Source organism: Amblyomma americanum, chromosome 4 (genome assembly GCF_052857255.1).
Source record: "Amblyomma americanum isolate KBUSLIRL-KWMA chromosome 4, ASM5285725v1, whole genome shotgun sequence".
NCBI classification, from domain to species: domain Eukaryota; kingdom Metazoa; phylum Arthropoda; class Arachnida; order Ixodida; family Ixodidae; genus Amblyomma; species Amblyomma americanum.
Window position 1 is genome coordinate 159,196,344 of NC_135500.1, and position 25,412 is coordinate 159,221,755.

Consider the following 25,412-nt stretch of genomic DNA (forward strand, 5'->3'; position numbering starts at 1 on the left):
AACAAAAAAGTGTCATGCGCAGACCAAGCAAGGGAAGTGAAATAAAAATTGGGAGGGAGTACTTGACAACAGAAAAATATAAGTTGCAACCAGTTTTCCTGAAAGAGTGGTACGCATTCTTACTGGATGGTTATCAGGAAGGTAAATAACACTAACTTCTCACGACGCTGGCCATTTCTATTGACACGAGCTCCTATAAAGTGCTTACAACGACGAGCGAAGGTGGGCGAATCAGCTGTTGCAGCAGACAGGATATTTCTGACATGTAGATAAGTTTTGAAACAATGTCACCTTGTCTTGTAATCCGACATGGTTTAGAAAAAAACAAAATGATTGCAGCACTAATTTCACAAAACACTGATTGCGTGCGTTAGGATGATCAGATTTTAGATACATCTACCGAAAACGCTATGTTGGCGCATTTGAGGCGCCCCACTGGAAAAATAGCTGTACCAAACGCAGCAGGCTCTCAGAACATTCATCATGGCAGTCTACCTCAAATGGAATGAAGCTGCAGCGTTTCGAAACAGCGTTCAATTCCTCGCATGTTTAAAACTTCGCATTAGGAATCGGCAATCGCAAAACGCTTCTGCTCTGCGGCCGCAACTGCAGCCGCAACTGTTTTCCATGCATCCCAGCTGTGGTGTACCATCTGGCCCCACACTTGGGCGGTTTTCTTGATTCGACAACGACGAGGAAGACGTACATATGTCGCAAGAAAAAGAAGGAAAAAAACTGAACAAGAAACGCGCACGATCGCATCCCTGGACGAAAGAAACCTTGCGCTTCAGCGCTACCACCGAAACATACGCAACTGGTAGTCATAAGATGGGGAGAAGAGAAGTCGGGAACTAAGCAAAACCAGCCGAAACGCAGCGTTGCTTCCTGAGAGGAAGGCGGCTGCTCGGAACAGAAGTCTTTACTTATTTTGTGACATGGAAAAATGTGACAAGGCGGCGTGTGTGTAGAACTTTACAGCGTTCCTTGCTTGTCCTGTTTGTCATGCTTTTTTTTTTGGTCTGCTGCCTTTCCTATATTCCTCCGCCCTGAAGATTATGCAGCAGATGCGTCTTATAGGAGGACCGTCGAGGTTGGATAAGGCATCTTGGGAGCCATCGTAAAATGTGCTTCGTAAGAAGGTAAGCGGAAAAAAACAAATCAACGGCTCCGACAGTATTGGGACATTTTTTTTTTTTTGCGTTGTGCTCTGTGGGCTTTTTTTCCGATCTTCATGAGAGCGTATGGGTAGAATCTCACATGTAATTTCTTTCCTGCATAAAGGAGGCGAGCGCACGTTGGAAACGCTGCTTTTAGGATATGCGCCGAAAAATGAAGGAGGCGCCCCAAAAAGCTGAAGAAATGCAGCGCGATGCAGCATGTAAGAGGAGAGAAGCCAAGAGGTGGCTTCTCCTAGGGATATTCAACAGGCTTCAAAGAAATTTATCCTATTACATTTATTGGAGAGCAATGAGCCTCATCCTGTTTTGCAATGAGCTAGCTCGGTATAGAATTCTTTTTCGCAAAAGACTTTCCTGATATTTAATGTATGAGAAGCGTAGGTACATAATTTATTATCTCATTTCTTCATCGGATGAACAAATGTTCAATATACTTCATAGTATAAGCAGTGGTTGTTTGCTAGAACATAAGCATGCTTGATGAAATTTGCAAGCAATTTTCTAGTTTATGTTATGTGGACATGTCGTGCTGAACGTTCAGGTTTAATCATGCAACCATAAAATGTTTTACAACTTATTTATTTCTATTATGCACTCCTGCCAAAGGCTACCACTTTCTTTATTTGCATCGCACGACTACGAACCCCAGCTTATAGGAAATTTCAACAACTAATCACCACGTCTCGTTAGCAGGCTTTTCACACACCATGAAGCGTTTATTTCTGAACTATGTGTGTGGCCAAACAATAAGGAGCTCTTTGTAAACATTTAATTTTACAACCTAACCTGGAAAAAAGCGCATTTATGAAATGATATAAGCCCCAGTGAGGTTCAAGTCTAAAAAAATATGAAAAAGTCCTTATAAATGAAATTAAAAAAAAATAAGATGTAGTTTTTAACCATTCGTTCCCTGGTATACTCCAATCCAATTATATATACGTATGGCGCAAACCCCGTGTATGTAAAGGCAGGTGTTTAGATTTGTAGGCTACATAGAACAGGCAGACCATTCCTTTGAAAAACCATTGTATTAGTGCAGGGACGTCGGGCAATAATAGAGCTGTAATTTAACCAGTCTTTCGACGTATCGCACAACGCGCCGTGGTCCGACAAGTGGCCTTGTCCTAACATTGCTCTTCAATCACTTCCTGCACTCCGAAACTGGTCCGCTCCGCGGCCTTTGCCACTTGCTGGCAGCACCAGCTATTTGAAGCCGCTGAATAAGGTGAACTTTGGCTTTGCTTGAGGTCAGTCTAGTGCACACAATTTTCGAGTGCAGATCTCTGCAAAGCGGTGAAGCCTACCCAGCTTACTAAAGGTAGCGGTGGTCCTCGCACGGTGTCCTTTGCTGCCGAAGGCGTTGCTGAAAGAAACTACATAGAACGAATACCAGATTACTCCATTTATAAAGTAATGGCAACGGGATTAGACATCCTTTGATACGACGTGGCTATTTCCAGGAAACCGTCAGCAGCGGCTTCTGTGTAAAGTACGTACAACCTAGCGACTTCTTGCGAATCGTGAACTGACAGCGTGCCGGTGGGCGTCATGTCATTGTAAGAAGGACGTCATTAGCAAAAGCGCAGCATATATTTTTGCTTATAGATTCATGTGTTGTCACATTTCATATAGCGGCCTTCAGGTATACCGAACTGTATCGCCATCCCTTTGAGTTTCATATATATAAAAAAACTCCACCTCCGTCAAAGACTCCGGGGTGCCACCATCAGCTTTTCCTTAACAAAATTTGTTGCAGTGCCCAGTGCATTGACTACAGATACTGCACCCCTCCCGTTCATATAACTTCGTGTTCACTCAGAGGGTACGCCGGGTCTGGCTTTATTTTCAAGAAGTGTTGTTGAAGCCAATTCGTTCAGAACCTTTCAAATAAATTCATTCTCGTTACAGATATTTTTTTCATTATAAATGTTATCCCGCTTATTTATCTAAACTCTTTACTGATATAATATAGAGAGATTATGAAATTATTCTTGAAAATATATCAGCCGGTTGGCGTGTTTTCTAAAGGCGACTTCTGTATCAATTGCCGCTAATGAATTAAGTTTGCCTTCAGCGTAAAACCGACCGGATACTTGGCCCTTCTATCTGAAATTCACTTTTCTAGTCCTAATTAAGTTCCATGCTTTTTGTATTTGCCTCAGTGGCCCTCCTAATAGCATTTCGTGAAAACTTCCACTTTCCCCCGATGAGCGAATCATTCATTGCTTCATTAGACGACACACATTTCTCTTCTTCTTCGTCTTTGCAACGAAATAAATGCATTGTTATTATCTTCTGGCGATGAATGTGACTGAAGTCGAATTGACAGGATTTCGAGAAGGTGGCGGTGATCACTGCTTTGGTTTTATATTATTCATGCATCCATTACGCAAATAAAGCAGTGCGGATACTGTGCACTCCACTTGTCAACAAAGTTAACATTGAACCAGCGCAAAGATAAATATTTAAACTTCAATAAGTAAGTAACAACTAAATAAATGAAAATTACTGACTGCCATCAAGGCAAGTGAAACGCTGGGAATTATTTGTGCAACATTGTGGACGGTTCTGCCTAAAAGCTCCTTGCCTTTGAAACTTTCGCCTGATTGTCATCAAAGCCAGTAAAACTCAGGAAATTATTTGAAAAACTTTCTGTACGGCTATGCCTAACGGCTCCTTAATTGTGTGCAAAACTTCCGCCATGTTTTAGCTTGAATTCAATGGTTTTCGTCACTGTGATTCATTTACCACTGTGACAAATAGCATTTAAAATTGTGTAATGCGTTCCATGGAGGCAAGTGCTAAATGACCTGCATTACAGGAAGCAAAACTATTTCGACTTTAAGATATTTAAGCAACGTTGGTACATTGCTATACATCCATACTTATAATAAGCTGTACCATAGCACTTTCACACTTTGATTTTCACGTTTGTGAAAGTGTCCACTTTGTGAAAGTGTGCAATTTTGGGATAACTTCGGGCTTCTGCTCTCAACCACCGGACCTAGAAACAAGTTGCCATGAGCCGTCGCGTAAACTATAGTAATAAAATGGTTCTAGCCGCTTTCTCTTCTAAAATATTCTGGGTTTCATTTTTAACGCTGCAACAGTTGTGCAGTGGCTTTTTTATCCTTTTGGACTGTGCGCTATGTTAACAAAAAGAAGACGCGAAAATGACGCACCACAGATGATGCGCAACGTGTCTTTGTGAACGCAGCGTACAGTCCAAAACTATTTGCATCTGTGTCATTGTTTCTTTTTCTGCTTCAAACTGTTCCAATGCCCATACATAATGAACTTTGTCAGGTTCGTATAGGGTGTGGTACATGACAAAATATTTGGAATACTATCACACACAGAGATTCTAGTATTTCTCTATGATAAATACAGAGAGAGCATAATTGCCTGTCTTTTATTTCAGGCGTCTGAAGCTTTTCAGAGACGTGGTTTCGTTAGAAGCATTTTACGACCATTACATTCTTGAACAAAAATACCTTCCACTTTTGCGTGTTTAGTTGTAGTCCCGGCGTCAAAAGATGACTTCCAACGTAAGTAACACTATGTAGAGGCTATTTTTTACCTACACTAGCAACAAGAGAATAGCCCGTGGAGGTTGCCCCGTCATTTACACTGTGTGCTATCGCTTCGCTCTCGCTCAGGGGTTTACCATAAGAATTCAAGGGACAGTTAGAAGGTTACAGCTTACGTTATGACAACATACTTGTCATACACGCTATCAAGCGAATATTAGAGATCGTTTGCAGCTGTTTAAATTTTGCTTATATCGTCAACACAAACAAAATTGCCTTTCTTCCTAAAGTTTGGTCTTTATAATGTGGTTAAGTGCCGTCCTCTGCCTGTATGTTTAACATGTTTAACCCATTACTTCCCGATCTCTGCTCATTGTTTCCCAGTAGGTTGTGGAAGGAAGGCACCAGCCGCTGCCATAAAATGAAATATAGTTCTATTGTCTGTAGTTCACATGAAAAAGACGCTGCCAACAGACCTGATTTTAGAACCGCAGCAACAATGCCTTCGGCTCACATCCACATCTGTTTCTGTTGCCTCTAAAACATTTCATTTGCTTCCGTGAGCCTTAAACCAGCGTAAACCATCTTCCGCGTTGAATTCACCAAGTTCGGACGTTATTGTGCGCCTGGGAACTGAGATACTGCTGGACGTCAAAAGGAATCCGAAAATAACTCTCAAGGACGGCCAGCACGATCTTCCTTTGGCGTCGATCACTGACTACTGCAGTTGCCACCCTCTTCGCAGCTCTGATGTCGAAAGCCGACGAGAAAAGAGGAACAGACATTTCTCAAAAAGGCACAGCGAGCACGACATCACCGGTCGTGCCAGATCTCGTTTTTTTCAGTGCTATAGCCAAATATAAAGTGGCAGAGGGAAAGGGTGAAAGATTGAACGGAACGGAAAGGGCAGGAGAATTCCAGAAAGCAAGAGGCCGCGCAGGCGCCTCGTTCATTACATTGCTGCGGTGCGCTCTAGAAGTTAGGCTCGCTGCTGTCTTTTCATGTCTTGGCGTGCAATGAGTTTTTCCTCTTTTCTGGCAAGCCGTTAGTTTTCTTCGTGAATGGCGCGCTGTCAACTACTTTCATTTCTTCGACCATTCATGCTGTTGCGCCTGGAATTTTTGTTCCTCATTTATTCGCGTTGAAAAGTTTGGCCTCCTTTTATTTACTTTCTCTCACTCATCTTTTTTCTCTTGTTTCTCGTCTCTAACCTTAGAGGCTTTGGTATTCTCCCTATCGAGCCTTCAGATGAAGCGATTGCAATTTTGAGGCACGTGTGGCTCAAAATTCTGATAACGCATTATGACGTAACTTCTTCGCCAATAACAGACGTCTGTTGAAAGTCGGCACTAAGAAAATGTTTTAGCAGTAATAATTGCAGAAAAAATTGGTATAATAATGTGCTATGAATGAAAGCTTGCATGTCATACAATAGATATTTGTGCTTAGCTCCGTTATTCTTGATAAAAATATACGCTCTATCCGCATGTGCCATAGCCATTGAGGAGAAGATGGAGTATGCCACTAACCCCTAGGATCCTAATTAGACCAGAACAATAAAAGGCACCCTTATTGTGCTGCGAAAGGCTGTAAACAAGAACGAACAAAATGAAAAATAAGAGGCAGTCATATTTCACTGAACGCCGCTTCCAAAAAGTTGTTCTTGCTTTTACCACGACCACAATCTCCATTAAAGAATTTTAATTCTCATATGGGTGGGGAGTGAGTGAGCACACACGGCTGTATTTTGAAATTTCACGCTGCTATGCTCAAATCGAAGTCAGAGGAGAGGTTTGAGAGCAGCTGTAATGAAGATTTAGGTGATACCAGGCGGTACATGCTTCTTGAAGGTAGTATGAATTACCAGACGTTTTGTGGTGGTCATGTTTTCCACACTGAAGTTTGTCAGGCGACCAACTAAACGGCAGAATAGAGAATTTTTAGAGGATAAAGCGTATTTAGGTCGTTATTTTATACAGCTGCTCAAATGGTGAAAGTAGCATACGGGAAGCATTTTTTTTTCTTGCAGCGCTCGTAGCAGCACCATCCGAAAAGACACATCACGTAGGTGTCTAATACTAAAGATCAAACTGTGACACCTCAAGATTAAGATCGCGAAGAATCACATCACATGGTTGTGCCAAGACGTTTCTGTATCTAAAATTGGCGGCCACTTTCTACATAAGCATAAAGTGGAAGCCAGAAGTATCAGACATTTTCTACTTTTTATTCCGAACATTTGAAGATTCTTTTCGAATGTTTCCTGCACAAAATCACGGAGTAAATATGGCATGCATCCATGTAACTTGACTCAAAACACGTCTTAGCAGGTAATCGACAGTTGCTCGTCCGGATGTTCAGAGAAAATTGCTTTTTGCGAAGTAATTAGTTTTTCTATGTGCGCGGCATCAAGTACCTTTCAGATTCGACGCATAGATGTTATTGTACAATGTATTTAATTTAAACTTAACTTTTCACCTTTCTCTTTACATTTCCTTAGGTACATATTTAACGCCGAAACTTCACTAGACCCTCGAGATCATGTCCTTAGCCCTGGTTTAAATGCAAGCTGAGAGATTGCTTCATTTAGATGTGGAAAAAATTCAGGTGACGTTACGAATTACTTTCATTGGGAGCAGATATATTAATCGCGTATGCTGCAAATATCCGTACTTGCTCACTTCCCTGAGCATGCTTAATGGGAAAAATGACGCGGGCATCATAGCGCGATCTTCACTACATACATTTTCGTCGGTCCGGTTACTCCTTACTCGAGCTTGCCTGGCATCAACGAGCTGTCTGAAGAAAGAGCAAATGTCGTCTGTCCGCTGAAAGCTTTCTGGAGTCATCAGTAAGCGTCATGGCTTCACTACTTAAGGACACACAATGCAGCCTCTACCAATTTTTAGCTCCCTGAGGCTGCTTGCTTGCGTAAGAGCGCACGTGGACGCAGTGCACACATTTCCCCCCAAAAAAACCCTATTATATTTTGATTCTTTTATTGTCCTCCTTGTGTGCAAGGCAGCCAAGGAAGTTTTCCCGAACTTGAAGCTTCATAATTTTTATGTGCTTCTGTGTATCCATTTGAATTCCACATTTTAATTTTGCTGAGTGGCAAAGAAATATTCAACTCATTACGAAGAAGCAAGAATGGGTCGCTTCGGGACAGGAGGAAAGATGTGCAAACACCGAAGAAGTTTTAGTGATACATCGCTTAGCCAACATTAATTGCAGAAGAATAGCTTTTCTTTTAAATTGACGAATCAACATGGAGAACTCCGGCTAAAGTACCAGGCTCGGTCCCAGTCAATTTGAGTTTACTGCGGATGTCTAGATTAAGTCTGCAGTGCGCTGGGATGTAGGGTAATTTAAGGTGCGCGCCAAGCTGTGCGCGTCTATGCTCAGACGCTGCACAATGCTGCATACGCCAATGATGCAACTCCGTTGGGCTACGCTTGTTTGCTAGCCCTGGCACGGAGTATTAGCTTATCTGGCATTGTTTTTTTCGCTCTTCTGTGTGTTCGTCAAATTAACCGTTAATCGAACCAAACAAACACTGCAGCGGCCCTCGCCGTTACCACTTCATCCGTTGTGTAGCCTAGACCTACAATGATGGTAAATCTCAGACACAAGAATCCTAGGCGCCCGACGCAAAAAATGCGCTATTTGAAGGATTTCGCTTTTATTTCAGCGTGTAGATCTTGAGTACCTAAAGGAAAAATATCACAGGAATGGGCTCGGCGGAATGAACTTTATCACCCAGGCGACCTGGAAGCCGCAAATGCCAGGACATGCGCGCCTAGCGAAAGAACACTCACCATAATAATGACCACTGATAATGACCAAAAATGACAGACAGCCTAATGAGAAACGTACTAGCAGCGTGCGGCAAATATGTTGGCATCGCATAGTTTTCAATTAGAACTTCACGAAGTTTCGTCGGGTAGATACTTTGATATTACCGGCAGCTCCTGTTAAGAACAGAGAGCGCAGAACACGCTCCTCCTCCATGCTATGTATATGTCAGCCGCTTGGCTTAAAAAGCAACATCGTTTAATACAATTTTATCCAGAGCAGATTCCGAAAATGGGTCTCTAGCCTGCTGCACTGCAGTGTGCATGGTTTTATGTAATAGTTATAAGAGTGTCCCCGGTAAAAGTTTATTAGACGGTTATGAGCGCCTAGCTTCGCGTTAGTATTGAGCAAGAAATGCATTACGATTGTTGACAAAATTGTGAGTCAACTTCTCGCCTTTCTGCGTGTATGGCTTCTTCACATATTTGCTTCCAGTGCAGTGCCCAATCATGGAGGCATCGCAGCACTGCTACAACAACTTTGCGCGGATCGTGAAAATATGCTTGAAGTCTTTTTCTTGAGCTTAAGTGCTGTATAAACAAATCACAATATTGTCCGCCCAAATTCTTCCTTAAAGCGGTTGCAAATACAGCTCGGTGCCCATAAGATAAGGCGTGTCACAGGTAACCTACTAATTCTTCACAAACTTCCTCTTAGGACCCCTAAATTTCTGCGCTTCTCTTGCAGTTTGCAGCCATGCGATACCAACAGCTGTGCTGACAAAGCATAAGTGATCTTGATGCGCTCTGCTTGTTTCTAGTCTTACCTTTTACCAGCATTTATATAAGGCTTGTTCCGTTTCATTTCATTACATTTTACTACAACATCCGAAGAGAGGCGATATATTTTTCTTCAGAGAGTTGTTGCTCAAAGTGCTGTTTGCTATCCTAGATATAGCAGCCTATTCCCTAACACGTGGGTGCTTCCTGCTCAAGCTCTTTATTCCAGTAAGTCGGTATAGCTGTTAGTGAAGAACTGCATTAGCCATGTAGGCGCCTAATGCACAAGCAAACAGTATAGGATTTCAGGCTTAAGAAGCTCCTTCAGTTTTTCAGCAGAAACTGCGGATTTTACCGCCAAAAAGGCTACAACAATAAACAACCTCTTTTGGGCAAGAATGAAAAGACACCTCAGTACCGAATTTTTATTCCCACCGCATCCATCGACAGTCGCTTCTGCTGCTCTTTGTGTGACATCCTATTTCTAACGGTTCACCTTGGAAGCTTTCGCGCGGTGCGTTGCGGTTTAGGAGAAAATTGAATGGCGCTGTCTTGTAAACTGGAGGGCTCTTGCGGTGAACCTCGTAGCAAACAGATGATAACGGTATTGTCTGCACCACCCCGGTCGAAATTGGTTTGTCTTGAGTCGAAAGCAAACGGGCCGGGATGGAGAGACAGTGAAAGGCAATACAGCGAGGAAGAGGGAAGACCAGTAAAGAAAAAAGAATGACACACCTCCTTCTTTTTCTGGACACACAATTTTTATTTTGGAACCTGGCAGAGTATAACGCCGGAGTTCTCGCGTTCAAGTTAAGAAACTGGATCAACCACCGAATGTTTATATTTTGACTAAAACTTTTTCAATATTATTCTTAAGGCTTCTGCGTAACGAACAGATAATAATAGTAATAAATGCATGTAACAGTTTAGTTTCATGCGATATTTTCACGTTTGTTATGTTCAGCCTGAAGAAATTCTCACATTCGGCTAAAGCGTTTGGTGAGCAGTCGTCACATAACCGATCAAACAAAACTCTGCCCAAACATGCGGAAAGTGAAATTAGGTATATATTAGTGCCTTCTGTTCTGCACATTAAAAAACACTCAGTAAAATGAGGCAGAAGGTGAGATTCCTTTGGGCAACGGGTTGCTTCACTTTGCCTTCACGTCATATTGAAAGGCGGAAAAGAAACCAAAAAAAAAACATGTAAAACATTTTAGGCTGGCTGTGCGCATACCACCTGATGTAAAGTCGCGATTGCAAATGAAAAAGAGTGCGAGGAGAGGGAGTGGGTACGACTCCAAATATGTCCCTTATGTTTTTGATACTGTTCTTATGTATCGACGGCATAACTTCTCACTTAAGCAAGCCTGTTATGTCGTACCATAAAATAAGATCAACATCAACATCTCTTACTGCATAGTAAAGAAATTTTGGTTTTAAACTTGTAAGAAAAATTGTTTACAGTAATTCACCTAGAGGTTATATCAAACAACACTTACGCTTTTGCAGTCTGCAGTTGCCCCGTTTGAGCTCTGGGCTTGAAATATTACGCGCGATAACACATGCTTTTCAGCATTTGTATTTTATTTGGATCTTGTCTGGTGAAAAAGCACATATTTGCCAGACAGAAGTATAAACTGCGCAACGCGAGAACGTCAACCAATATACATAAAAAAACAACTGAGAGCATCTGCTGGGCCTCCTTAGGAATAAAGTCATCTATAATTTGTGTCGCGTATCACACTTAATTACGATTATTGTTGCCTTCTGTCTGATGCTCTAGGACTTCTCCGTGTTACCAGTTATATGATCATTAATCAGGCACCTCACACCTATAGTTGTGGTCTGTCCGCTGAACCGCGGTAGTACTTACCAACTGTATATTCTTTACTGATCTTTAAACCTCGCTAAGCCCAGTGACTAGTGATTTAATGCCCGCTAGTTCCTCGAACAGCACTGCTCGATTATCCTCACTGGAACAATTTTTAACGTCACTACGTCACAGGACGTCACTACGTCCGCACCGCGTTTCCCCTTTGCTGCCGAGCTCTACGACTCTGAGCCGGAGGCGGATTGCCTGCGTGGCGAGTCCAGCGCCATGTATCAGCGCAACGCGTGCGGCTAGCTCAGAGACGGCCTGATGACATCATCTTTTTGAGACCACCTCTCGGTGTCACAACGCCGGTCACCGACAGAATTAAGCCTAGTGGGGGTTAGTAATGCTTTCTCTTTAATACATTCAGCAAAGCAAGGGAGACTGCAGAGGGGTGAAGCGATGTCAGCAACCACAGCCGGTACCACGATCAACGCTCCTGCTCGTAGTACCAAGAGAAATAAATGCGTAAAAGAGCCATGAACACATATTTGAAATTGAACGTATTCTGCGACATCAGCCTGGGCAGGTAAAACGCAGAGACAGTCGCCCCGTTTAACATCTTCAAAGCTACAGCAGTTTTGACACTTATGTCTAGCTGAAGTCTACCTGCCAACTTTCTTTAGCACTACACCCAAGGCTAGGCAGTAAATGGAAAGATAAGGTCCTCTGTCTCCGTGTCGTGTCACTGCGCCAAGTAGTCAAGAGAGCAAATGAAGGTTGTTGCCGCCGCCTCCGCCGGAAACTGAAGACAGAATCTTCGGTCGGCGACACAAGGCCGTCACCGCTGCCTTCGCTCTTTTTACCTAATCCGATAAATGTCAGGGGCGGCTCGCGGGATGGTCTTCTCAATGAGCGCGAAATATCGGTGCAGTGGTTGTTGAGACGAGTCGGCCACGTCGCCATCGTCTAAACGATTATACAGTGAAGTGGAAGGACATTCTGCTTCGACCCTCGAGTCTTGACTTCGTAGCCACAGAGCCACGGAAAGAAAAAGAGTCCAGCAGCCGGAATTTCGAACATAAAGTGGAAAGGCTAGGCCGCCAGCTTTGTTTGTGGCGTAGAGCTTCCGTCAAGACTGCTCTCTTTCATTATTGTCTGGAGTCACACTCTGATTGGGGCTATGGTCATGCCGCTCCCAAGGCCTTCCCCTTCCGCCCACGCTCCTTGCCATGATTTGGATGGACGTCTAACTTGTTTGCCACCAAGCGTTTGCGTGGTTATTCATTGAATGTGTGGAAGGAATTAGCAAGTGGCTCTTTTGTGTAATTAAGAAACAGGGTATTCAACTACCCCAAAAGTTATTTTGAGCTTTGAAAGTTTCGAAAAGGCGCAGGAATGTTTTCTAAAGAGGTGCACTGAATCTCCCTACCTCAGCGAGACTGAACGCTTGCAATAAAAACTTCGACAACACGGAAATAATGTCCGAAAATGCGAAGCGGACATCTTTTGAGATGTCGCGCGATAAAATGTTCTCCACATGGTCAGAGAAGTGCTGACCTCTCTTTCTTCTGCTTTTTGAACGAAAACTACTAATGGGCAAAAAGTGCGTTTTTAAGCCATGGTAACAGCAATACGACAGACAGGGAATGCTTGTAGAGCCAGCAGTGCGTGCGCTTTTTCAGCGCCTGCTGTAGCCACAGGTTGAAAGCGCTTGTATATTACATCATTGCGCTGGACGAGTCCCATTGTAATCATCGCGTTCACACCATCAGCTGGCGATATTTCTCCAAGTATTGCGTAACCGCAATTTCAGTAAAACATTTTGATCACCAGAGAGTTCCATGCTGTTGCGCTGCTCACAGATAGTCCACTACAACTCGCGCTGTAGAACAAATCCAGATTTTTGACACGCTCTTGAAGCTGCTTAACGTACCACTGTTTGTAAAAATCGAGATACTGTCGTAGAAACCAGAAACTCGGAGGGATTCCTGAATACTTTGCTTGCCAGAAGATAGCATCCTTACTATTTTTTCTTTCTCAACTCTGTTTTTTTTTTTTGTCGTAATAATGCTACACCCCACTTCCGACTGTTTCGAGCCCCCCTAAACGAGGATAAAAACAAGAGCAATAAAAATAGTTTCTACACTGATTCGGTAAAAGTAGTAGAGTCACGACACTCCAGAACTGCATGCTTTCTAACTCTTGATATAAAACATACACAATAAAGTAAAAGTTGCAACAAGGGCACGAACAGTGAGGTTCTACTGCGTCCTCAGGCATGTCGGGCTATATGGTAACAACAGAGCTTACGCATGTCGTTCACGAGCTCGCAGCGGTATAGTCAAGAAACTTGGTGTATCTCGCAGTTTAAGTAAATTTTCGGCAAAGCAAATTCCGAAATAAATGGCAGACTATCTGGAACAATGACCAGAACAATTATTTACACCTTCTGACGGCAGCGTCGGCAGCCTGGAAATCATAAAGCCATCAGTATTTCTAGATTTAAATTATTTTATGCTGTTCTCGAATTACACACATATATCTGATTCACAACTTATGCTTGGAAAGGAAGAAAAACTTGTGCATGACGACTGTAGCGAACCTCTCAAGAAAAATCTCGTTTTAGCGTGATGTAAGGAATTCGAAAAATTGCGCCAACCCATTTTTCCAGGTTTAATCTCTGACACAAACGTTTCCATCAAATAAACGTTGTTGGGGAATATTCAGTCATAAGCGTCGTAGTCATTTTTGTCTTTCGAAATGATGCTACCATTTTAAATAGCCGATTGGTTTATAAACAGATTAAGTACTCCGTTATTATTTATTTCTTTGTGTTGACAGCACAGTAGCTTCGATCGCTTCTGCGCCAATGAGCCCAATATAACCAGTAACTACCAGCCTAGCTAAATTTATTTCGGTTCGCTTTCAAAATGGTCGTCTTCTCAATGCGTCTTTGAATCAGACTTCGACTTAACTTTTAAAGCACTATCTTTAGAACCCCAGTGTTGGACAAATTTGTCCCTCCGACCTTCCGTGTGAAGCCTCTGCTCGCAACTGGCAAAATGGAGAGAACGAAATGCTCTCGCCACTTTCAGAAGAAATCAGGGTGAGGGAAAGCGGCCCAGTCAAGATAGAGAGAGAATGCGAGGCGACAGACAGAGAAAGTAGAGAGGCGGTACGGCGTGTCAAATTATCACTGCTGGACTTGTCCGGAAAGAAGAACTAGGGTATGGCGTGTCCAACAATGATTGATTGGGTCATGCCACGCGTTCTCACGGCCTTAAACGGGCTGTGACAGCGGCCGCTCTGCGCGGGAGAACTCTAATGTTGACGCATACTCTACCACATGGACCGCATTGACAGTCTATAATAATGTTTTCCGCGGTTGCGTGAGCTTCAGGTGGATGAAAGTTCTGGAGTATGGCAGTGAGTGCATGGATAATGCCTGGAGCCTCGGGTCACTCCGATCACAGGGTTTTCGAACTAATTATGACTATTTTGTTAATGTATGTAAATATTGAAATTTGAAGCCATGAAACAACCAGTGCTTCTCAAGGTCTTCACGGTAATCCTGCTTTGAGTCACGAGAAACCCATTTCTTCGTCTTAACACAGCTGTTTTCTATCCTAGCATAAGCCTTGAAAGCGGAAGATGCAGGGTTTGATGCCCTGTGCCACCATTTACCGAGTGGTGCTAAACGGGTACGGTAACAGCTTTTCTTCGGCGTGGCGCTCCGCATACCTTTGTTTCTTTGACCCACATCTTTGACAACTGCAAAACACTTTGTACCATGGCGCGCTGTGGCCAAAGTTGTCATTGCGGCATAACATTTACCGCGATCGTCATATTCCATAGTCGTACGTGGTTCGAAGCAAACAAATGTGAGCCTATCAACATTGAGCGTAGACGACCATTATATTATCGAATTAGTTTTTTGCCGCCGTGTTTATGTGCAGATATCTGCGTGCGCAGCTGCAACGGCCGGAACGCTTGAAACTGCCCATTGCCCATGGGGATTAGTGTTTTCAAACAGAAGCTTCTTATTTCAAGATCAGTCAAGTTAATATGTGTACATCTTAGATGAAGTAACGCAAAAGCGTGGACGCTAGTAATAAATATAGGTATCAACCACAACGGGTGTTTTCATGTTTCATAGGGTGATTTGTTTGGCGTTCATTATCGAATCAATCATGTTTTCTGCAGTTTTTAAATACTATCAGCACGCATGTCAGAAGACAAAACACAATCAATAGTCACGGGAACCGCCGTGTGTAATGTTTTCGCGGCAAGAATCCGCGAAATTCGGTTAAGTTCTACATGGTTGATGAATGGATGCTTTGAGGTTTTCAGTCGTCAAATGGGACCCGACCAACGTTTAGATACGGAAATTGAAATGAGAAGGCTATAGTAATATTATTTCAGTACGATCAGTTTTGTTTTGCACTGCGTGGTGATAAACGACTTGCCCCTTGGTTATAATGGAGATTAATAACGTGCTACCAAAATTTATTGCCAGGAAAATCGTTATTTGGATCAGCATAGTGCCCGATATTAATCTGTTTTTATTTTTAGATGTCGCTCCAGACGCGTTCGTACAAGGGGCAGCTTACTTTTTACACGAAATTACAACAGACAAGTCTATATGGCGCCTGAATCAGTACTTTTGAGCTTGTTCACTGTGAGGCCGTATTTGTCTTAATACCGATGAACGAAAGACTTGGTGAAAATTGTGATGGGTCTCAATTTCGTGGGAAAAATTGAGCCCCAAGACTAACCTTCCCAAAAATCATGCACCTCTAGCGGCAAAAATTCCTTTGTAAGTGGCTCATACGCGAAACGAGTGTTTGGTTTGCAAACCGAGTTACAACAGGCGTGTCGATCTCTGTGTTACGGGGGCAAGCGGGGAAAAATAAAAAAGAAACACGAGAGTACGTTACGATTCACGATATATTTTTTAGAAGGCGGTGATAAAGTATGAAGATATACGTTAATGCTTTCCTAACCAAGAACTTCAGACAATGAGGCAGCTGCCTGAGAACAAGCTGTAAATGCTGTTCGTCATTACTTAAGCACACAGAAGACAGGTTTAGAGGGGTTTCAGTAATAGGAACGACCAGCAATCAGAAGAAGACGACGGAACGTTTTGGAATGAAGTGCAGAAAACGCACGGCTGGCGTGCCCCCGAGCACATTATTATGGATTTCAGTATTCCCTCTCCCAGAATGAAAAAAAAAAAAACCTCGATGTGGTGGGCTTAGTTACAGGCACAGTGTGGCAAGAAGAGAATATGAGGCAGCAAATACAGTAGTGCAATTCAAGCACAATGGTGGCAGTAATTGAAGAAATGGTGCCAAGTATTAATGACGACGCCGTGGACAATACACGATTAGAATGGCGGGACACTAAACAAAATATTTGTTTGCGCCAACTAGTGCCTACAAAGCATCGAAAAACTCGGTGGATGCGAGAGCCCAAAGCGTGACTACCCCACAGTTCACACGGCGCAGGAGATGGACGAACCACCCTGACTTGCTTGTAATATTTTAATTCGCATACTATGTTGTTATGACGTAAGAGCACGGTTCGACACGTGTGCGCTCCTGCAGTGGAGTACGTTAGGTGTAGCACGGACTGCCCCACTACTTTTTTAACCGATCCTGAGGGAATCCACTATTTGCCACACGTAGATGTTTTTGTTCAGAGTGCCTATTACGAAGGCAGACTTGTTTGCAATCCTATGGAAGGGGCGAGGAGGTGCTATATCATGACCCTGGGCAGCTGCAGGTTTACAATAAGCGTAACGAGTAAGGAGCGGTGAGTCGTTTTTGTTTTTTAGGTTATTAGATGAAGAGTTGCTCATCAGAATGCCTTCGTGTTTACTGCTCTCCCTGCCATTTCATTCAATTTCTTCCTTTGATTAGTTTTCTTTCTTACATGGGTGGTAAAAGGGGGTAACAGTGGTTAAAACTGCGTTTCCTGTTTGTTGTTGTTATTTAATTATTGGTGTAACTTTTCTGAAGTTCACTTCACGTAATAAAAGACAACCTAACAGAGGCAACAGCAGGATGAACACAATTATGACCCGGGTAGCTGTTTCTAGTACACAGTACCAAATTCATCTCGGCGCATGTATCGACGGTGAAGATTCGGAGCGTTCGGTGAGGCAAAATGTTTCTACTAGCGCAAGGTCCCAGCATCAAGCGAATTCTAGCATGCTCTGGTAGCACACGCATATATTCGATCATTATGCACCTCATAAAGCCTTGACTGAAGACGCGACAGGGAGGATTATGAGTAAAGTACGGTGAGGGGTGCTTAAAAAATTTATGAACCAGAGTCATGTAGTTACGGTTAAAAAAAACCTTGCTTCATATTTTTTTCTCGCTGCTGTTTCTCCTCGGTGGCTACGGCAGTGCACAGCCCCGAGGTAATTCCGTATTCTTCAGTTTCCTACAATTCATTATTACCATCCAATAATTGCTGACATATCCTTCACGCCTTTAATTACTGTTTGTAAAAACCATGCTGAGATTGCACTTGAGGAATATGTACCTTCGAATTGCAAGACTTCATCCGTCAAGCTCATTCGGGCGGCTTCATTACCTAAATATAAAACTACACAGCAAGAAAAAGCCCTGAGCTGTGATATAAATTACATCAACTTGCGTGAGCAGAGGTCTTTAAGTAGTGCCTTAAAAGAAACTCGCGTTTATAGGACAAGAATAGGAAGCTTGTTGCCAACAGGTTATGTTGCAGGTTAACGTTATTGGTTCATCCACTTTCTTTTACTCCGGCAGTGCTATGGTGCTTACTACCTCAATACCTGTTCAGAGTTTGAATGATCTCACTATAACTATTACATAGGGAGGCTTTCGGTTCCTTCAAACCACGATCTTGTCTGCAAGTAAAGTCTGAAAGAAAGCACATATTCAATTGTTGGTATCCACATGTAAGCAGCAATATTAGATCTTCTTATCCTCATAAGTTTTTAGTTATTTATGTAATTATTATTTTCCAATGAATTCTAATTTAAATATACACGAAGCTCTATTGATTTTGCTGCCATCTAAGTAATAGACAGGAAAACGCCCTGGCTTTACCTCACAGACGGGCTATTAGGCGCAATGTACTAAAACATTTTGCATCCACACCACGGAGCAAATTTCTGGCTGAATAAAGAGGTTAACTCGCTAGTCATGTGGAAGTGTGGAATGTTACGAGTCGTTTAATGCACCTGCATATCTGGAAGGTAATGCTAGGCGCATTTTGTAATTCACTTCCTCTGTGAATCCAGTGTGTATCTGTATTTGTAGACGATAGTATTGCCAGCAGTCACGCTGTTGCAATAACACACACACACACACACACACACACACACACACACACACACACACACACACACACACACACACACACACACACACACACACACACACACACACACACACACACACACACACACACACACACACACACACACACACACACACACACACACACACACACACACACACACACACACACACACACACACACTCAACTATATTTCACCCTTTGTACAATAGGTAACAGGGCGGTGATAAGTAGTTCGACGTTTGTCAATTTAATATGGCTCCTTGCTTATTCTGAGATTTCCCCGTCGTTCACAACTACGCGCTTATGGCATGTTGGCAGCCTACAGTGCAGGTACTGGGAGTAAAGATCAACAATTACTTACTGTGAAGAACAACTACGCCAAAACGTCTTTTCTTCTGCGCCAGGAAGACGAATTTGATAAAAGGTTGTCACGAATTGCGGTAAAAGAAGGTAACGTTAAATACACTAAGCTGATCAATCATGTTAAATTTTACGTTATGAATAAAAATGACACTAACGTCGGTACGTAAACTAACGTCCGGAAAGGAACAATGGGCTATGAGTTACGCCGTAGAGGAGGGTTACGAATTAATTTAGACCGCCTGCGGTTCAATACAATGCGCAGACATCGCAGAGCACACTGAAGTTCTTGAATTTTTTCTGTATTGAAATCCAGCTGCTAGGGTCAAGAAAAAAAACATAACGAAGAAGGAGGAAATTGAACGAAGAGCTTATTCCAAACACCTCATTTTCTGCAATGTTTTTCTTCACAAATAACATGTTCGTGCGCACAAATAAAGTTATAGACTTATAACGATCTCGCAAGACTTCCCAGAAAAGATTTGTGTTGTTCGTGTTGATCAATTAGAATCACAGCTTAATGATTTCGAAAAAGTTCTTGGCAAGGAGGTAGTATTGATTTCCGGCATTATACGAACATATTCTTAAATTCCGGTAACCGTATCAAGTTTAGGCTATAACCTGGGACCTTATCTGTTTACCACTGCGCCAGTAAAGAAACTGAAGGTATTCTTGTCGTGCCTATCTGCTCATTACTGATGAACGTCATGCGTTCTTCCGGCTTCCTTGTCGGTCTTCCGGCCGGAAATGATCTGAAACGGGTGAGAGACGGCCCCACTGTGACCGGAAGCTCACGCGATGGAGACCCCACTGGGGTAGTAATATTTCCTGTCCTGCTTGCAGATGCTGGCGTCAAAGCGGGCAATACTTACAAGGTATTTTCGATATATAGCATACTGTTTTTACGTTCTGCCTTACTTTACCTGCTATGATGAGATATGATTAAGGTTTTTCCGCCGGAAGTGAGTAAACCAATTGCCCTTCTTGTGTGGTCTTGCAGTTGGTGCTATAGCCCTGGAAGCTAAGCGTTTTTGTTCTTTAATCTTTTTGCTTTTAATAAACCGATAAAGGTTATTTCTTTAGAAGGAAAACGTTCTAGCTGTTTTCTCTTTCCAATTCTTTATTTCCTGAAGTCAATTCTTGCTCATCTTGTTAAGTTTTGCCCTGTAGAAAAAAATCGTTCCAGAAGGCAAACAGTGCAGATATCGGCTGGTTTTCCGTAACAGTGTCCCAGTGTAACAACGTCTCCTTTTTCATTATTCACATGAAAAGCAAGAGCATAATGTTTCAGAAAGTGATAAGAAGTGCATTAGATGGTTTTCTTATCGACTAGATGTACACTCCCTAGCATTATTTCGTCTTGTACCAGCAGATATGCGGTGTTTTCTACAACTGTGACACGAAGGCGTAGGGGCAGATGATAATCTTAGTCATATTTTGTAACTGGTAAACTTTTTCACCAGTGACACACAAATGAAGGACACATCTTTGTCATAATTCTTATGCGTCCCCTTTTGTGCCTACTGGACTCGTACTCAGCTTCCATGCGATCGCCGCCAGTAGAGATCAGGCCATAGAATGGAAACGAAAGAACCCAGGACAAGGAATCGTCTTCTTGATGCTAACGCTCGGCGGGTCTCCCACCACAGATGAAACGCGGCTGGCTGACTCACCAACAGCATGACATTATGCGGACGAATTCGAAGGTGAAAGGCTCGTAAAGTGACTAATCTTGCTTTGAAGGTGGAAGAAAAGAGATCGTACTCTTCTGCGTTTTAGGAACGCGCCAAAGAGCGAGCCTCAAAACTCATTTATGAACAGAGCCGATTCTTTGCATAATACAACTATTCATAACAGAATACTACAAAACGCCCCTTCTCATCAATCGTCCATAGCTGCTTCGCCCAGTGCAGGGTAGCAAAGCAGTTTCTTCTCCTGCTTAACTTCTCTGTCTTTTTTTACCCCCTCTTGCAATCTGAGAACTATACGAAAGATATATTGTAATATCTCACTCCGCAAACAACTTCTAAGCACACAAAAAAGTTGTTGACGTGGTGATGATTACCTTGCTTATTTTTGAACTGCCGTACTTCTTATGAGCGCGACGAAATGGTATGTTTCGGGACCTCTTTGAATCAGTGAGTTCTGCTGTGGAGAAATATAGACAAAAATGACAGCATCAGGCACAGTAGTGAGCAGTAGGATATTCTAAATATTTTTTACAGGCTCGCATTCCTTATATTCCTTTCTTTTTGCTGGGGACAAATGACTTATCAAAAAAAAAAACACTAGCCCTGTTCTTCCCCCAATCCATGCTTTATCCGTCGCTGTTGCTCTCTCGCACACTTGTTTTCTTGCCCCATGTTAGCGATTTTTTCCTTCTTTCTGCTACTTCGTTTCTAAAAGGGGGGACTTCACTCAATCCCTTCTTCTCCAGACGTCCACAGATTGCGTTTCATTACATTGGTGTGTATTTCAAGTGGCACTGCTCGCCCCGACTCCTTAGCAGATCTTTCTCAAAAATCTTCTTACCAGACTGTTTTCAGGTTGCAGTGCATTTGGTTTCTAAACTGTTTAACCATTCAAAAAAATACGCGCAATACCCGGTGGTGTTCGTGCGAACGCACGAATATGTCTTGATATGCTGGCTTTAAAACTTGGATTGTGTATGGTCTTCAACGCAAGTGTGTGCACGTTTCTCTCTTGTTATTTTATTCGCGTGCCCTTTTATATTACCGCCTGCGAAGTGACCATCATTCTGTTGCTCTCTACTTCGTTCAGCCTCTACCTACGAACTCTAATAGTACCCTTTTGTTCAATTATGATGAATAAAAAGGGTTATGCTGCGACAAGCAATGCACCCTTTTTTGTTTGGATGCAAAAAAATAATTAAGGCCTGCTTAACTATATGCTTACCGAAGGAAACGCGACAACAGTTATGTTCCTTGTTGCTGTGTGCACAATGGGTGTAAAGTCCTTGCAATTTTTCTGCCAAAGCTCCGGTTAGAACCGGCTCCATTGGGCTCATACGGTATGCAGAAGTCATCACCTTCTATAATGTTCTAGTAACTTCCACTGGGCTGCCAAACAGGAGTAAACTAGTCCGACCGACAAATTTACCTTAAATCACGCACTCAACCCCGCAAAGCAACCTTAATATTTTTCCTGGTGTAGCCCGGTTTCTAGTTTCTGGGGGTCCTCCGATTTTCTAATTTGGCAGCGAACTATGACTGCTCCATTGGTAGTCATGTGGTGTCGACGACATCATGATCGTTTAAATTGCATTCGTGATTCCATGGAGACTTCATACCGCTGCTGGCGTGGTGGTGCAGTGGTTAAGCAATTCACCATTGCCCCGGCAGGTGGCTGTTTCAAACGCATCCACCCTTGTTGCTTGTAAGACCGAGGTTGCTCTTTCTGAGCTCCCCTTATGCTCATGCTTGACGCCATGGTGGGCAATGAATTTGGTCACAGTGGGCAGTTCACTCACAATTCGTTGGCAAGGTTGGCACCTGCCACGCTGTGCACGTTGTGATGCAACCACAAGGTGACGTGACTTTTCTCGACAAATTAGAGAAATATGTGACAAAGAAGCCGGAATGATACAACCTGAATGCTATCACATTAAATGATCTCAAGCATTTTCGTAAATGGCTGGGCATCTGAAACCAGTTGTTTTTGTCAATAATTCTGAATCGCACTGTGTGTACATGCGTTGCATTTTTTTCGTTTTGCGTAGGCTCCTACCGTGATGTGGCCGGAATTCTTTGGTGACGAGCCGCTGCTATTCTAGAAGGGCAGTAAAATACTGCGAAATGAAAACTCATCTGACTGGTACCAGGACAATGTCGCCGCAGAGAAGTCTTCCCCCTACCCAAGATGAACCGACAACATTCCTCGACGGTTCAAAATCATCATGGTGAGACCAAGTGGAGGACTAATGGATGAGGACGACGCAGACCTGTGGACGTCAGCGCCATCAGGTGCGACTGCCGTCGCGGGTGCTGCCAACGACACCTCGGTTGAAGATACCGGCGCTGTGGAAAGCTATCCTGGGGGCATTGCCATGTCAGTTCAAGAAGCTGTCGGCACTGCTCTTTCCCTCAGTTTCATCACAGCCTTCACCGTAATCGGTAACGTGCTAGTGATTGGCTCGGTCTTCAACCATCGGCCTCTTCGCACAGTGCAGAACGTATTTCTCGTGTCTCTCGCCGTGGCCGACATTGCTGTGGCGCTCCTCGTGATGCCGTTCAACGTGGCCTACTCCATCATGGGCCGCTGGGTGTTCGGCTTGCATATGTGCGAACTGTGGCTCACGTGTGATGTCCTGTGTTGCACAGCCTCCATTCTCAACTTGTGCGCCATCGCGTTGGACAGGTACTGGGCCATCCACGACCCAATCAACTACGCCCAGAAGCGCACTCTGAGACGCGTGCTGTTCTCCATCCTACTGGTGTGGGTGATCAGCGCGCTTATATCTGTTCCGCCGTTGATCGGCTGGAACGACTGGCCGGAGCAGTTCGACGAAACCTCGCCCTGCCGTCTAACCCAGGTTCGTGGGATCACAGATAGTACGTTGTGGCTTACAGAACCAAAAGTGTAACCTAAACTTTATCTCATGAAAATAGCCCATTTCGAAATGTGACCGCGCGCGTCGGTTAAAGGACGGTAGGCGTTTAGTATCATGTGGCACTAACGGTACTACGAAATAGGCCTCAAATGTTAAACTCTCGAGAAAAGTGTGTTTGATAAAGTGTGATCGAAAGCAGGGACTAAAAACCTCACATCTGCGAAGCTTCATCTGTGACGCTTAATAACGACTGGAGCCAAATAAGAGGTGGTGAAAGTGTTTCTTTACCGTGGCAGTGATTCCCTGAACGCGAGTCAGTAGTATAAAGCACTGACAGGATGCGCGCACCTTTCTAAGTGCTCTTCACTGTGCACAGGAAGCGGCGGTACGTTTATTTTCGGGAAAGGCGATCATATAATGCCGAGCACAGTTGAAAAAGAAATTCGTGTCGAAAAAAGGGAGTCGTTGTTCAGCGCTTAAACAGGTTACCAGCTGTCTACAAATAATTTTACGCTTCTTGTTCGTGCCAGTGTCAGGGTTACATTCTAGTCTAATAAAATCAGTACCGAAATTAAGGCCAGAATAAAATCACCTTTATTCTGAATCAGAGGAACTCAGAAACACCAGGTTCCGACCGAAACATACGTAAATAAACGCTAATATCAATGTGCATGCACTTTCTATATATTTTCATTGTACAAAGCGATATGACAATTCTACACTCCTATTATTATCGCTTTCCTAATTTGGATTGTGAAACACAACTTGTGGAGCAAAACTGCCTTGTGTTATTCTTGAACAACGCCAAGCACGGAGTATACAGGATGCTAATGACGGAAATTTAAGATTGCACGTCAATGGTGAAAATCATGTAGTTATGAAGAAGGTGACATTGATATTGCTAGCTACTAATTTTGACCACATACATTGCTCTGCTCTGGGCATATAAAAATTATCTTTTCGAAGTATTTAACGGGGATCGCGAATTTTTACGCAAGCAAAAGGATATTCTGAACACTCCTACAGGCGCCAGTTACAATATTGCTCTGCCTTTCTTAATTTAGTTCTTGTTGTACTATATATATATATATATATATATATATATATATATATATATATATATATATATATATATATATATATATATATATATATATATATATTGTCAAGTGGCGCAAATTCCAAGCGTATCAAAATGCAAAAAATAAAAAGATCAATGTGTAAATCAGGTTACATATTTACAGGGAGGGCGCCTAGTTCGAAGATAAAGAGCCCGTATAAATATCGTAGGAGTGTAACCGCTACATACAAAAAGCCCTTATCACGGCAAGAAACGCGGCTTAGAAAGTACCGAATGCACTGTGTACTTTTAGAACCGGCGCTGTGTTTTTTATGCATGTATTTTAACTCCAAACGTCTTACAAATTGGGCGAATATTATTTCATGAAAAGACCAGTGGCTTCGGCCAAAAAAAGACGTTACAGCTTCCTTACAGAATAATTGGTAACTGAACACTGTGCTTCAGAAGCGAAGCTTACGCACATTTGAATAACCATCCCAAGACATTTGAATACGTTGGGAAAAAGATTGCGGTCTTCAAGATTTTGTGTAACATTTGCGTACGAAAGCTAGAGCGTATTATTTTGAACCCTACTATTAGTCCCAATCGGCTTGTCTGTTTGAATTAACTTTATACCCGGCCCGACGAGGCTTTACCAAAATTTGGATTCCATGGAGCAATATGGCTTCGCAAAGCAAACAGCCCGGCGTATGCATGTCACTAGAGACACAAAATGTGAAGAAATTGCATGATAGTATGCAGGTAATGATGGCGATTGTGGCCTCCACCGCATTACCAGCCATTTGGGACAGCACTCAGCCATAACCCCAGCGCCTAGGTCCTATCACACTCTGTGCTCGAGCCACTTCGCCATTTTATTTCTTTCTTATGCCACGCGCATTCCTGTAACGTTCGAAGCCGTGCCCATGTGATGGCAGCCAAAGGAACTTGAAGCACTGGTCCCA

At 43.0% G+C, this 25,412-nt stretch overlaps 1 protein-coding gene across 1 annotated transcript in view; it reads left to right on the forward strand.

Moving 5' to 3' along the window:
* LOC144128600 (putative G-protein coupled receptor No18) overlaps positions 1–25,412 on the forward strand; it is a 118,558-nt gene that overhangs the window by 86,981 nt on the left and 6,165 nt on the right. Inside the window, exon 4 of the mRNA XM_077662131.1 lies at positions 22,557–23,369. Within this exon, the coding sequence (XP_077518257.1) occupies positions 22,734–23,369 (636 nt within the window). The 5' untranslated portion in view covers positions 22,557–22,733. The remainder of the gene's footprint in view (positions 1–22,556; positions 23,370–25,412) is intronic.